At 31.4% G+C, this 14,430-nt stretch overlaps 3 protein-coding genes and 1 long non-coding RNA gene across 4 annotated transcripts; 2 read left to right on the top strand and 2 right to left on the bottom strand.

The window, feature by feature from the left end:
• Nucleotides 1-1,411: 1,411 nt before the first annotated feature.
• LOC149901317 (uncharacterized) lies at nt 1,412-2,458 on the bottom strand. The gene is made up of 2 exons (XR_016457698.1): nt 2,111-2,458; nt 1,412-1,709 (listed from the first exon to the last, which is right to left on the bottom strand). It is a non-coding gene; the product is annotated as an uncharacterized LOC149901317 (long non-coding RNA).
• Nucleotides 2,459-2,514: 56 nt separating this feature from the next.
• LOC149901316 (transcription factor A, mitochondrial-like) lies at nt 2,515-4,472 on the top strand. The gene is made up of 5 exons (XM_090111598.1): nt 2,515-2,693; nt 2,861-3,074; nt 3,224-3,382; nt 3,598-3,794; nt 4,024-4,472. Exons 1-5 carry the CDS (start codon nt 2,620-2,622, stop codon nt 4,130-4,132), a joined length of 753 nt encoding a protein of 250 aa, XP_089967724.1. The 5' UTR covers nt 2,515-2,619; the 3' UTR covers nt 4,133-4,472.
• A 653-nt stretch (nt 4,473-5,125) lies between these two features.
• LOC149901315 (uncharacterized) lies at nt 5,126-7,188 on the bottom strand. Its single transcript, XM_090111939.1, has 2 exons — nt 7,054-7,188; nt 5,126-6,967 (listed from the first exon to the last, which is right to left on the bottom strand). Exons 1-2 carry the CDS (start codon nt 7,163-7,165, stop codon nt 6,384-6,386), a joined length of 696 nt encoding a protein of 231 aa, XP_089968065.1. The 5' UTR covers nt 7,166-7,188; the 3' UTR covers nt 5,126-6,383.
• Nucleotides 7,189-7,771: 583 nt separating this feature from the next.
• Nucleotides 7,772-14,026, top strand: Caf1-55 (chromatin assembly factor 1 p55 subunit). The gene is made up of 10 exons (XM_090111551.1): nt 7,772-7,930; nt 8,072-8,249; nt 8,357-8,472; nt 8,726-8,930; nt 9,329-9,403; nt 9,885-10,067; nt 10,927-11,044; nt 11,476-11,606; nt 11,998-12,175; nt 12,755-14,026. The coding sequence occupies exons 1-10, from the start codon at nt 7,909-7,911 to the stop codon at nt 12,845-12,847; spliced, it is 1,299 nt and encodes a 432-aa protein (XP_089967677.1). The 5' UTR covers nt 7,772-7,908; the 3' UTR covers nt 12,848-14,026.
• Nucleotides 14,027-14,430: the final 404 nt, after the last annotated feature.

Below are 14,430 nucleotides of genomic sequence, written 5' to 3'. Positions count from 1 at the left end.
GGCTTTTCTGTTCTGGCATCTATTAATAATTAATATTTATCTGTGGTTCTGACTTCTGACATACACCTCGACCGTAGAGGGAGAATGTACTAGAGACGACATCGGCGTATACCCGAACGAGATGGCGAATCCTTACGTCAATGTTGCCAACTATTACAAAAACTTTTTATCCGAAAAACTGGCAAAATATCTATAAATGTTTGGGTATTTTTTTGTAAGATAGGTTTATGAAGAAAAAGACAGATTTGAAAAGATTTTGTTATTTATTAACTTAACTAGCGACCCGCCCCGGCTTCGCACGGGTGCAATGCTGATACTAAATAGTAAATACACTACAGAAAAACTGTGAACGTTGTATATAAAAACATAGCGGCCCGCTCCGGCTTCGCACGGGTATAAAATATATAGCCGGGCGGCCGGCCGGTACAAGCGCGGATCCAGGGGGGGGGGGGTCATGGGGGTCATGGGCCATGCCCCCCCCTGGGCCATGTGCACGACCTAAGTGGACCACTAATTTAATATTAACTTTTGAAATTAACAAAGTAATATTGTTCAACATGATTTTTTATTAACTTTTGAAACATAAAAGTAATATTATAGAACAATGAAATCAATTTCAAACGGAAGAGAATATAGGTAACAAAAATTAGAGGAAAAGTTATTTACGATCGATCTGAGATCGGGATTAAAAAAACTATAACTGCGGAATAAAGTTTAATGGTAAAGTTGTAGGTATTTAAAATATTTATTACAACTTTTGCTTTTACACTTCTCGCAATTAACCACAAATATCGAAATATCCCAGTTCATATATTTTTTATAAAAAAACAAGGCTAAAGTTTAGATATCATTTCAATCAATGGTAAATAATAATAGAAAATACAGTAAAATTAGGACAAAAAAGGTCAAGTGCGAGTCGGACTCGCGCACCGAGGGCTTCGAACAAACCTAATTGTTTTATTATGTTGTATCTTTAAATGTTGCTTGTAGCAATTTTTTCTTTGTCTGTGCTATAGGACGTGGGGAGTACCTTGTAGGTTGTGATTCCCTTGCAAGTAGTTGCTAGTTTCAGAATATGCGGTTTTAATTGCTATTTCTTCTGATTCAGATTCAAATTGAATTTGAATCAGAAGACAGAATAATATCTTATAAAACAGATACGGGAATAATTACGAAAAACATGAATTTTTTATTACATTATATAAAAAAAAAAATTAATCTTATAACCCCTTTACTCATGAACGCAAATGTAATGTAGGTATTCAATAATTGATATTCACATCAAAAACTTAGGTCTATTATACCTTTAAGCAGTAATAAAATCAAATTTCTATGTCAACGCAATTAGAAGATACAGCCGTAAATGTAGTCTAATAAAAACGTACTGGAAATAGTTCAAATTAAAAGCAAATTAAACGAAATACATTTATTTGAAAATGAACAGCAAAATGACGGTAGAAATAAATGGGCAGAGGGTCCGCGATAATGTGCGCGCGAGTAGCAGACGAAAATGGACGACTCCGCCGCTCGTTCGTTCTTATAAAGGCGCGCCGCACCTCGGTGAGGAAGGCGCGGGGGGTGGCCTTCCGGATTTTACTCCAACACCGCCTCTCCTGACGGGGCAGGGTCCTCGCTGCCTTCAGTGGCAGCTGCAGCTCGTGTGGAAGGGCCAGCTTCGCAGTCTTCAGCGTTATGATGTGCATCGTAACCTGGAATATACAAAAAAACCGACATTGAAAAAAAAAAATACTTAAACCAATGCAAATGAGGAAAGCTGAACCGGAAAACCGAACCGTGTAACAAACTTTACACAAACATTAACATTTAATATTAAAAAAACATTTCACGATTTTGGGGAAAATTTTACCCTGTACTGGTATCCCTAATGTTAATCACATGATTATACCATAAATTTGAAACTACGTAAAAACAAATGGCGTCCTGAACAACAAGAACACTTCGTAATTTAGTCGGATAACACAAAAAAATGTTTACGTCTATTTCGATGAAAATATTATATATTTGTAGATAATTTCACATTAGAGTTAATGAAAATGTATCAACTATATCCAGTTCTATAAAGCAATATACTTCAAATAAGTTTACTTACGTGTGAAAGGTAATATTTGGTAATCTTCGTTCCGGCCGATTTTTACAACCAATCACACTACAACGCACCATATTTTCACTTAAAGTCGGATTAAAACAGATCACTGTCAACGTTTATTAAACTTTGAAGTCACTTAACAGCGAGAAAAAACAGAAAACTAGCAAAACAATGGACTGTAGCCGCTTGTTTGGGACAAACTGCCTTTGTCCCCAACAAAAGAAATCGCATAACATGAGAGAAACAAAAAACAATGTTTCTGTCTCTCTTGCTCTTAGCTTTATAGTCATAAGTGTATTTCTCTCACGCATTCCTTGTCATTTTAGTGCCTCCTCTATGGTTCATTCTCACTCTACGACCTCGACATACACTTTTGAGTTTTGACTTTTGTGTTTTGACATTGACATTCGAGTATTGATAATGAAAGCGAGTTTACTTTCCTACGGCGTCGTTTAATTTTTACTTGATTTGTATATGTAAATGATAACTTCTGTGCTTTAGTAATATAGAAAATGGCGTGTTTAACATATATTTGTCGATTAAGTAATAATATTATAGGAGGTTATCGGAATATTCTGCAGGGCAGGTAAGATTGAGGTTATGATGGTTTACTTTGTTTATGTTGTATTGTTCTTAATTTATAGCACAATTTTAATATAGTGGATGAATAACTATAGTGAATAATTATAATGCCTTTATAATTCAATTGTACATCTGGATACAGTACTGACATATTGATATATTTTAAAATAGGTCGAGTTGGTTATATTCGATCCAAACATTCGATTATTCAACCAAGAAGTCAGCGGAAGAAAGGCTAGGTATCGAAAAACCGAAGCGACCTCTTACTCCATTCTTCAAGTTCATGGCTCAGATGCGGCCTGCACTATTAGCTAAGAATCCAAGCATATCATCAAAGGAAGCTATTTCTTGGACTTCAAAGCATTGGCAACAATTGGATAGTGAAGTAAGTGATGTAATGGAACCATATATTATATACAATAATTATCACATTATTCAGGTTCATAATTCAATAAACAAATCACTTTGCTGTTTCTCTAAAGCTTTTAGTGAAATTCACTTTGAATTTTATGTTACCAATGTTTTTCTTTCTAGACTAAGTCACAAATGACGAAAGAATATGAAAAAGATTTAGAAGACTACAAAAAAATAAAGGAGTTGTATCAGGCATCTCTCACAGAGGAACAAAAAGAAGACATAAGAAAAATGAAAGAAGATATGGCTCTAGCAAAGGAAAAGAGGAAACTGAAACAAGTTAGTATTGTTGCCTTCTTGCATCTTGTCAAATATATACTTTATAGAATTTAGGATAATTATTTTAAGCATCATCTTTAAGCCTTTTGTTAGCTTTTTTCCATTTAAAAATTTTAATTTTCATGATTTAATGAAATATTTATATGAGTAAACTTTGCTTGATAGATGACTTTTTTTACCTTTTTGTCTTATAATATGTCTTTCTTTAATTTCAGGAACATAAAGAGTTAGGTCGGCCGAAGAAACCAATGTCTTCCTATATTTTGTACATGATGTCAAGAAATGACAAATCATCTGGATCAAGGGACTTTAAAACTCACCAACAAAAAGTCAAAGCAGATTGGGTTAAATTAACAGAATCTGAAAGAAATAAGTTTGAAAAACAAGCTGCAGACCTAATGGCCAAGTATAGGTATGTATAAGATATGTAGTTAGGTATTTCTGTATAAGATAATCCAGCAAATTATAAAATCTCCTGCCGTAAATATTGGCATACTGGCAACACCAGTATACATTTTACTTTTAGTGTTGTGAGTTGGTGTTGCCCTAACAGTTAATTTCATCATAATAATAGTTTATATAACATTTTAATAATGAATACTTTATTCTTATGTTTTCATGTGTAAAATTATTGATTACAGGAAAGATCTAGAGGCATGGGAATTGAAAATGATTTCAATTGGCCGTTCAGACTTGGTACGTCAGAAATCCACCCCAAAGAAGAAAGTGAAGGCTGCAAAAGACGAATAGGAACTCGGGTGCTCTGACCATTCAACTGATCCAGTCAAAGATAGTCATGATATATGCAGTGATAAAGTACAACCTTCCAAAAATATTATTATAAGTGAAAAAGTAGAATCCACAAACACTGAATCTATAAACAGTATTACAAATATGAGGTCAGAAGAATGTCAGAGCACGGGTGCCAATAAAATTGAACATCAGACTGAAGCAAAAGTGTCTATTGAGAAAGAGAAAAGTAAGAACTTTATGAATAAAGTTAAGAGCTTCTTTAAATTTTAGTTTTAGTTTATGACTTAGTTGCAATGTAAATCATGTCATTAAGTGCTCATTATAAGATTTGTGTACACATTTTGTTTTATTTATCCTTATTTTTTTAGCTGTGTATAAATCACAAACTTTGTGTTTATTTTATATTTGGAATAGACATTATTATTTATTTTACTTGTCTATAATAATTAATAATATTACAGTTTTCATCATACAATCACAATAGTTCATTAATTAATTTTCTTGCATAGTAAAAATATTTTTATATAATTATATTACATTCATATCATACAAAGCAGGTACAACAATGTTAATAAAAAGTTTGCATATAAGCTGTCTCACTGGTATATATATTTTTTTCTTTTTTAATTATAAAAAGTCTGCTTATTAATGATACCACTTATTGTATATAAATCCTACTATCCTACTAATATTATAAATGCGAAAGTGTGTGTGTTTGTTACTCTTTCACACAAATACTACTGAACCGATTACAATGAAATTAAGCACACATATAGAGGGTAACTTGATTTATAGGAACTATGCAGGGTTTTCTCTGAAAACGCGGGCGGAAATCTAGTCTTATTATAAGTAAAACTATATTATGTAAATTAAACAAGGAATCATAACATTTCATTATTTGTAACATAAACTAACCATATATTTATCAATCACAGTTTCAGATGTCTATCGTCCAGGACATAGAAATAAAACAGGAAGAAACATGAAAATCAATTTAATCCAAATTTTTTCATTCCATAAAAAACATTAACTATGTTTTTGTTACATTTTAAACAGACTAATTTAATTATTGCTTATTATAAGTTGTTTAAATAAAGAAAAATACAAACAAACTATAGGTGGTTATTTATTTAATACATATTACATACAAATAAAATATATAGATACATAGTATATTTTGTGTTATTGGCTTCATCTTTGGTTAATTTAAATGAAGATAAATTAATATTGAGGCATAAAATGTAATATATTGTATTATTATTTATAGATTTGAGACTATCATTGTGTTGGTTGAAGTAATCAAGTTACACATGCCAAATTAATATTCATATATTTTATAAAACAGAATCACAAATTAAATGTTTATTTTAGTATTTGAAATCATCAATTTAAAAAGAAGATAAAATAAATATGCACTATAAAACAAATAGCTCATAAGAAATTGTCAGTTATACATAAAAAATGGCCCTCAGTTTGCCATTTGTAGGAAATTTTATTTCATTGCAATAAATATGTACTAAAAATATTTTTTTAAAGAATGATTAATGACAAATTTGAGCAACTGAAAAAGCACTCTTTTATTATAGTCCAATTCCTAAAATATACAATCGAAATTGTTCAGTCACAGACTGCCATAGTATTTGTTAGTAACAAAAAATTCTACACAATTTAAATGCAATTTTTTTAAATTAAAGATAACTATTTTCATGACTTCAACACTTGCAAAGAACATTTACTAATATGAATAACATTACAAAGATATTTAACCAACTATGTATAATAATGTAAGTAATAAACTATTTAGTAACAATTTGCTAATGTAACAAAGTACAAAAATAACTTGGATTACTAAATCATTATTCTTATAGTAAATGCAATGTTATATTTACATGAAAACTTATACACACAACCCAATGTCGTTGTGGATATCTACAAATAGAAAAATATTGGATTCCTTCAATAATTTGCAATGTGGAGATTGTCTTTGTAAGAAGAAGACAAGGCAGTAATTCAACTATTTTATATATTACAAATAATTTTATTTGTTTTGTATATTATGTACAAACTTACAAAAATTTAAACTAAGATGGCAATATGTGACTAAAACGCACACATGTCACATTATATCACTTACATTAAAGGCACAAGCATAAAAACATACATTCCCAAAACCCTAGCTTACTAGTCCAATGAACTGCTCAGTCAAAACAGTCAATTTTCTTTGTGTATGTAAAAACAAAAACCGGTTCTATGTAATAAAGTTCTGCTTCACAAAAATACATAAAGTTTGCACACAAATTGTAGTGAAGACAAAAATACAGGCATCAAGGCCAATTGCACTAACAATTTGTGTTACACTTAGTAATTTTTGAACTCTTTGTGTTGAAAGCCCTTTAAGAAGCATTAATACATTTTCAAAATTGGAATTAGCTGGTTTTGGAAACCAATATATCTTCGTGCCCGCGTAGGTAATAAGGGGCAGAAAGAAATAAGTACTTTCAATTGTTAAAAGTGAAAAATTGTAGAGAATCTGAAGAAACAAAGACAGAAGTACTATGTCATACTTGTTAGCAACGAGTTTATCAATCAATGACGTTTTCGGTGGAGAATCAGTGTTTGCAGTTGAAATTGTTGGAAATTTAGGTGGCAATAAAGATGCCAAGTCATTGATTACCTCTTCTTGAATGGTTGGAACTTCTTCTGTTGTTGGGAGAACGGATTCTTCAGTTTGTATAGAAGAACTTATTACTCCGTTACATAATGAAGCTTTACTGCTGCACTCTGAAGGATTTATATCCTGATAATCTGGCGTTGAAGAATGAACAGGTGATTCTGCAATAACAACAAAGCATGTTTATGATATCAGTGTATAATTAACATTTAACAAGACCGTATATGAAAGAAGTTGAAATATGTACCTCGGCAGCTATCATCGTTGGCTTTTCCGGATATACGTTGAAGTCTATTATGAGAATTTTCTAATATTTTTCTTCTACGTGCTTCGCGACGTGCTAGCGCTGCATCAGCCATATTAGCAATTTAATTTGACAGTTTTTGACAGATCAGCAGTTAATGTCACGTTTGACTTGTGACTGTTAACCATAAATAATATTCTATAATGGTTAATTAACACTTTATACTAAATCTCATCCATAAAGTTTTGTTCTTGATGAATTTAAATTATTATAATAATTATATATTTAAGAATACTTATTTGATAATTAACATTATCTCAATCAATCATCAAATTATTTTGCCACTCGCTACACCATCGTGCGACTCGACCCAGGATAAATAATACAGCCTGTATAACAGGATTAATATCGCTATATATATTTGTGATGGATTACAAAATGATATTGGTTATAATGAAAATAATACGAATTCAATATTATGGGATCATAGCATTTTTTAAAATATCAATTTAGAATACAATTTTTAGTGACATTATCTTTCGGCACATATAATGGAAACCAACCTTAAAAAATAAATATCCAGACTATTTTTTATAAATATTTTATTAAACAATTTTAATACACGCTTTACCATTTTTAAAATATTGCAAAATAATTTTACTGTAGATCATTTAATTCTAATTTTTTTAAAGAGTTAATAAAAATAAAGAGCCATGCACAACCGGAAGTTTGTGTGTTGTCCACCCGCTAATAACGCCAAAGAGGATTATTGTTTGGCGCCTTTCGAGGCCCGGTCGGTTTTTTGTATTTAATATTATTGTAAATCGGCGAACTTAAAGTTCGCTTTTAGTTTTTAACATGGGTGACAAAGGCGATGGAGGTAAATCATTCATAACAAATAACTTACAGCATGTTTATATTGAATATTTCCAAAGGCACTATCCTGACAAGCGATGGCTTTGATTTTTTTGGTTATTAGCAGTTAATGAATGTGCTCTATTGGTTTAATTTATCGTTCTAGAAACATTTGATGATGCAGTAGAAGAAAGGGTTATTAACGAAGAATATAAAATATGGAAAAAGAATACACCGTTTCTATACGACTTGGTCATGACACACGCTCTTGAATGGCCCTCACTTACTGCCCAGTGGCTTCCAGATGTGACTCGACCTGAAGGCAAGGACTATTCTGTACACAGGTAATTAATCTAATCTAAAACTTGTTCGTTTACTTACTTTAGCTACTCAATGCTGTACAGGTCATTTTGTTTGCAGACCTTTGATGCAATTATTTTATTGTTTTTAGATTAATTTTGGGTACACACACATCAGATGAACAAAATCACTTACTAATTGCTAGTGTACAGCTTCCAAATGAAGATGCTCAATTCGATGCCAGTCATTATGACAATGACAAGGGTGGTATGTATTTATGTTATTCATCAACATATACAAGGTATCTCTAGTGTGCATGTAACATGAATGTATAGTAATAAAGTATTTTTTACATTATCATTAGCATCCAGCACTATATTTTAATATTGTCAACTGCATATCCTTTATGTTCAAATTCATTGTCTTCCAAAATCAGTTACATTTAAAAAATTTTGGTCAATAGCAAATTAATAGTATAAGTAGTAAGTATAAATATTACATTATTTCAATCATCTTTCAGAATTTGGTGGTTTCGGCTCAGTGTCTGGTAAAATTGACATTGAAATTAAAATAAACCATGAAGGTGAAGTGAACAGAGCTCGTTACATGCCACAGAATCCTTGTGTAATAGCCACCAAGACTCCTTCCTCAGATGTTCTTGTGTTTGATTATACTAAACACCCGTCAAAGCCTGAACCCTCAGGGGAGTGTCACCCAGATCTCAGGTACGGATTTTTAATCACTACATAGTATAAAACAAAGTCGCTTTCTCTGTCCCTATGTCCCTTTGTATGCTTAAATCTTTAAAACTACGCAACGGATTTTGATGCGGTTTTTTAATAGATAGAGTGATTCAAAAGGAAAGTTTAAGTATATAATTTATTAGGTTTTAGACAAAGCGGGCGAAGCCGCGGGTGGGAAGCTAGTGTACTAAAAAATATGTTCTTTATGTTACTTCTCTTCTTTCTAAATTAGTCCACAAAAAATATGATTGCTATTTCTGAATTCATTGATCAAAGACTTTTTAATTATGAAGTAACATCAAACATGTTCATTGTTCATAATTGTTATAATATCAATATTTATACAAATTAACATGAGTTAATTTTTTTTTATTTAATAGATTGCGAGGTCACCAAAAAGAAGGATATGGACTCTCGTGGAATCCTAATTTGAATGGATATCTTCTATCTGCTAGGTGAGTTTAGTATGATTTGTCTTGAGAGAACTTCATTGTATTTAAAAGTAAGGAAAATTTTCATAATTTCACATCTATAAAACAACTCAGTGTAGACTTGTAGAGTGACTGATGTTGTATTTTATCTTAATTTGATATTATAATGTATTTATGCAATCTGTTTTTAAAACTTAATATTTCCTTACCTGCATATTTGTATATTACTGACCCCTTTTAACTTGATCCACTTAACGGACATATTTATGTCAAACTTAGTACATGTATCACAGATGGCTTAAAAATAGATTACTTATAGATAAATATTTGTGTGATGAACTCAATTATTTGTTCTTGGGTCTGGGTGTTATCTATATATGTATTTATTAAATATTATATTTATCGTCGCCTAGTACCCACAACACAAGCCTTAATTGAGCTTACTGTGGGACTAGGTCGATTTGTGTAATAATGTCCTATAATATTTATTTATTTATTTATACAGTGACGACCACACAATCTGTCTCTGGGACATAAACGCGACCCCCAAGGAGGGGCGGGTGATAGAAGCCAAGTCGGTATTCACGGGCCACACTGCGGTAGTCGAGGATGTAGCGTGGCACTTACTGCACGAGTCCCTCTTTGGTTCCGTCGCTGACGACCAGAAACTGATGATATGGGACACACGGTTAGTGTCAGTTGATTTTGTTTTCTTTTAGTATAGGTATTTTTGATATGTATGTATTTATTATTAAGCTATTGCATAGCTTCTATCGCGGGCCTTGAGCGCGGGGACCGAATCCAGAAATTCCGTAACAAAAAAACCTCACGCTCCCCACTCCGACGGGCGCGGAGGTGTGGCTTGAAGGCATAGCATGCAATAGCTTTACCGCGGCAGTCCCCGAGTGACACACGTCTTTTTATTTAAATTAGCTGTTTGCTCAGTTTTACTTAGGTAGACTACTTTTTAATTTTTAACAGATAAATTCTTTACTATGCTAACCCAATGGAGATATCTAATCAGCAATGAACGATCTAAGAAATATTATACATATAATATAAATAGTCATTTTTAAGTTACAACTTTAATGTAACCGATTTCTTTGATATAGGAGGATTATAGGTTAATACTAAATATATAACTTTTAAAGTTGTAAGTACTACTTATGTAGTAAAATGTAGCTCAATACAAAAATAATTGTGAATAAAAATGTATTTGATAAAATTAAAGCAGTATTTTTAAATGAAATAAAAAATGGTATTTACAAATATGTATGTTTCAAAAATGTTATTTGAAATGCTAAGTGTAAAAGAAACCCTAAAATACATAACTATACATCTAAAATAGGTGATTCAAAATCATCTTGTAACAATATGATAAAAAATAGGAATGTATTAATAACTTATTCTTATCAAATAAGGTTAAATGTATTCAGCAAAGAATTAAAAACATTTAAAAAATGAATGATAGTTCAGTTTATTCAGATAATAAAATCTAATTTATTTTTTAAACCAGAAAGCAATTTTTTCATGTAACATATTTACAGGTGTAACAATACATCGAAACCATCGCACACAGTAGATGCCCACACGGCTGAAGTGAACTGCCTCAGCTTTAACCCATACTCCGAGTTTATATTAGCTACTGGCAGTGCCGATAAGACAGTAAGTTGCTTTTTATTATTGAAGTGAAAACTTCTTTGGCGGCGTTGAGCACTTTTTCTGTAATGGGTATAAAATCTTAAACTCGCGTCAGGACACGTGACCTGATCGAAAAAGCGTAAGACGGATACCATTCCAAAATATCAAACATGCTCAACGTTAATAATCAAGTTTTCACTTCTGCCGGCACTCCCGGAGTGATACCCGTCTTTTTTTTTCAAGTCATATGTTTAAATGTATTCAGCCATATAATACTTTGCGGGCATTGATTTAAAAAAATTGCCCTACATTGTGTAAATTACTTTGTTCACCCTCATAAGTCATATACCATATATAGAGTAAATAATAAGTATAGATTTGTTTGTTAATTACTTAATTCTTATTGTTACCAGTTTAGTCTATATGTTGTTATGTTGTCATTTTATTTGTTTTAGGTTGCATTGTGGGATCTTCGTAATTTGAAATTAAAATTGCACTCGTTTGAATCACACAAAGACGAAATATTCCAAGTGCAATGGTCTCCGCATAACGAGACTATTCTTGCGAGCAGTGGAACTGATAGAAGGTAGAGTTTTAATTTGTTAATTATTACCCTTATACAATCATAAAGCCTTTATTTTTCCGAAAAAAGTTAACATGACCTGAATTTTATGTTTATATATGTCAACTTTTTTCCCCTTACATAACTTTTTTCTAAATACTATTGATTGTAGATTTTGCTTCAATTTTCTAACCAAAGAGGTTATTTGTTATTGTAAATGAAAATTGTAATGTTGTAAATGAAAGAGGAACAACAGTTACCATTGAGTTTTAAAAGTTACAGTTTCCATTAAATAACAAACATATTAATAGATTTTTGAAAATTTTTTGACAAAATTAATCATGTTGCATAAATTCAGGAGATTTTTGACAATTTTTTGACAAAATAAACCATGTATAAATTATTTTTTTTTCAGACTGCACGTGTGGGACTTATCCAAGATTGGTGAGGAGCAAACAGCTGAAGATGCAGAGGATGGTCCACCGGAGCTGCTGTTCATCCACGGAGGTCACACAGCCAAGATATCAGACTTCTCCTGGAACCCCAACGAGCCGTGGGTCATTTGTTCTGTCTCGGAGGATAATATTATGCAGGTCAGTGTTTTCTGATTTCTATAAATTAATGTTACTTTGTAGGATTTTATGTGTATGTAAAATAACTTCTCGTGGAACCCCAATGAGCCGTGGGTCATTTGTTCTGTATCAGAAGATAATATTTTGCAGGTCAGTATTTTAAAGTGAAACTTTTATTACATCGTCTCAAAGTTTTTGGTCTGTGTAGCGCATGTCGCGTGACGGTCGAAACGTACGTAGCGTTTAGCTACTATTAGATATTCTGTGCCGTACGATAATTATCGTACAAATACGATAATTTTGTGCCTAAGTTTCACTTTTACCGTGGTTTCATAAAACCACACAACATTTTTATTTTTTTGAAAGTAATGTTTTGTAGGATTTTTTGAGTATGTTAAATATAGGCATGATGTTAATACCAAGATATAAAATTAAATTTTATACATATAGGTAGCTTGTGGTGAATGAAGGTGTTCATCTCTTTGAATGCAAAATGTTCTATTCTGATATCACAAGTTTTTAGTCTACTCATCAATTTATATTTTATTCAAATATTAAAAAAAAGCTTTATTATTTTTTAAATGTATTTTTTTCCATCAGGTGTGGCAAATGGCTGAGAACATTTACAACGATGAAGAACCAGAGACACCAGCTTCAGAACTCGAGTCTGGTGTCAATGTGAACCACGGCTAACTAAATCTGTGCCCATAATGATGTCTACATTTCTTACAAACTGTAAAATTTACATTCAAACTTGTTCGGTGACAATTGGTCAAGAAATTATTGTATAAATAAATGTAAAATTTTAAATTATAAAACTGTTGTGCATTCAGAATGTATTCATTGAAATCGTGGCGTCTTGTTTTCATATCGCGTTCGAGCACAAAGTATTTTTAACCGACTTCAAAAAAGGAGGTTATCAATTCGGCCGGTTTTTTTTATACTTTCATTTTAAATGCATGCTGGTATTGATATTATGATTTTGTTTTCTACGTAAAATTCAGTATTTTAATATCCTTAAGTTGGATTCCATTGTGTAATTTAGAAGTTAGTAACTAACCATTTCGTAAACCATATTTAATCTATATAATAATATTTTTGTGAACATTATTTCTGAAGTGATGTAGTTTTCAATTTTTATAAGGTTTGTGAAAGTGTGAGCAATAATAATAAACATAAGCTGTCCTTGCAACCTTTTATCTAAGAATATCGATTTATTTTTATTAAATAGAGCATGTTATTTTTTCAACATTTTTGTTCCTTTTCTTTGTAACCTTTATAATTTACCGTCTAACCATAGGTTGAAATATAGATTCTTATGTTGTTGTTAGCAACATGTGAAATCAGTTGTAATTTAGATATCTTATCACAGTAATTTCAAAGCTTATCATACTAATGAATTTTAAATAAATAAAATGATCTCTCGACTAATTTATTTCTAAGAAACGTCTACGGGATGGGACCTTACTTGAGGATATATCGGGAATTTTTTAAATTGATGTCAATTCACCCGTTCTTTGTTTTTTAGAATCTCGTTTAAGTTCGGTTTTTTCTTGCAAGTGAAGAAGTGCATTATGTTACATAAATGTTCACAAATTAAGTTACGGCGTTAATTGGGCGATCATTTAACATTTTATTGGATAAGTAGAATTTTTAAGGTAACTAATGTGTCTAAGGGTTCAGCATACAGTCATAGTTGAAGATTCCATTTTAATTTATTAAGTTATTGTAAGTCACACCATGTTATTTACCGATACCGTCACATCTATACCGGTGACGCGACTGACCGATTCTTTTTAATGTTAATGCAGTAATTGAATATAATTTTAGGTTCTGCTAATAATTATACGAAATAAAATTACGATGATAATATTTTTTGTTGTTTTATTGTCTAATTTCCTACTCCTCTGGACTCATACTTTTTAACCGACTTCAAAAAAGGAGGAATTTGCTTGCTTTCATTAATAAATTAATAATTATAAATGCATAATTATACATTTGTGTCAAATGATATCCATCCATGGATATGTTATTGGATTTATCAATATCTTCACGTAGTTACGTTATGACTTATGCCGTATATTATCCATTTTAAAATAACGGCATTACACAAGACGACAGAAAATATGTAGCTACAGCCTACAACAGCTATTATCATATTCATAATTAGAAATTCATTGGGGAAGGACAATTATAAAAACATTGTACAAAAGAAAGTAAATATGAGTTCACCAGGACACGCGAATCTAAAATTAACATAAAATCGATTTTTTTAT

The sequence above is a fragment of the Colias eurytheme genome, chromosome 17 (genome assembly GCF_061535395.1).
Source record: "Colias eurytheme isolate Ceu_HAF_F1 chromosome 17, ilColEury1 Martin Lab GWU primary, whole genome shotgun sequence".
In the NCBI taxonomy this organism is placed as follows: domain Eukaryota; kingdom Metazoa; phylum Arthropoda; class Insecta; order Lepidoptera; family Pieridae; genus Colias; species Colias eurytheme.
The sequence above is the reverse complement of the archived record's forward strand: the minus strand, read 5'-3'. Positions and strand labels throughout refer to the sequence as shown.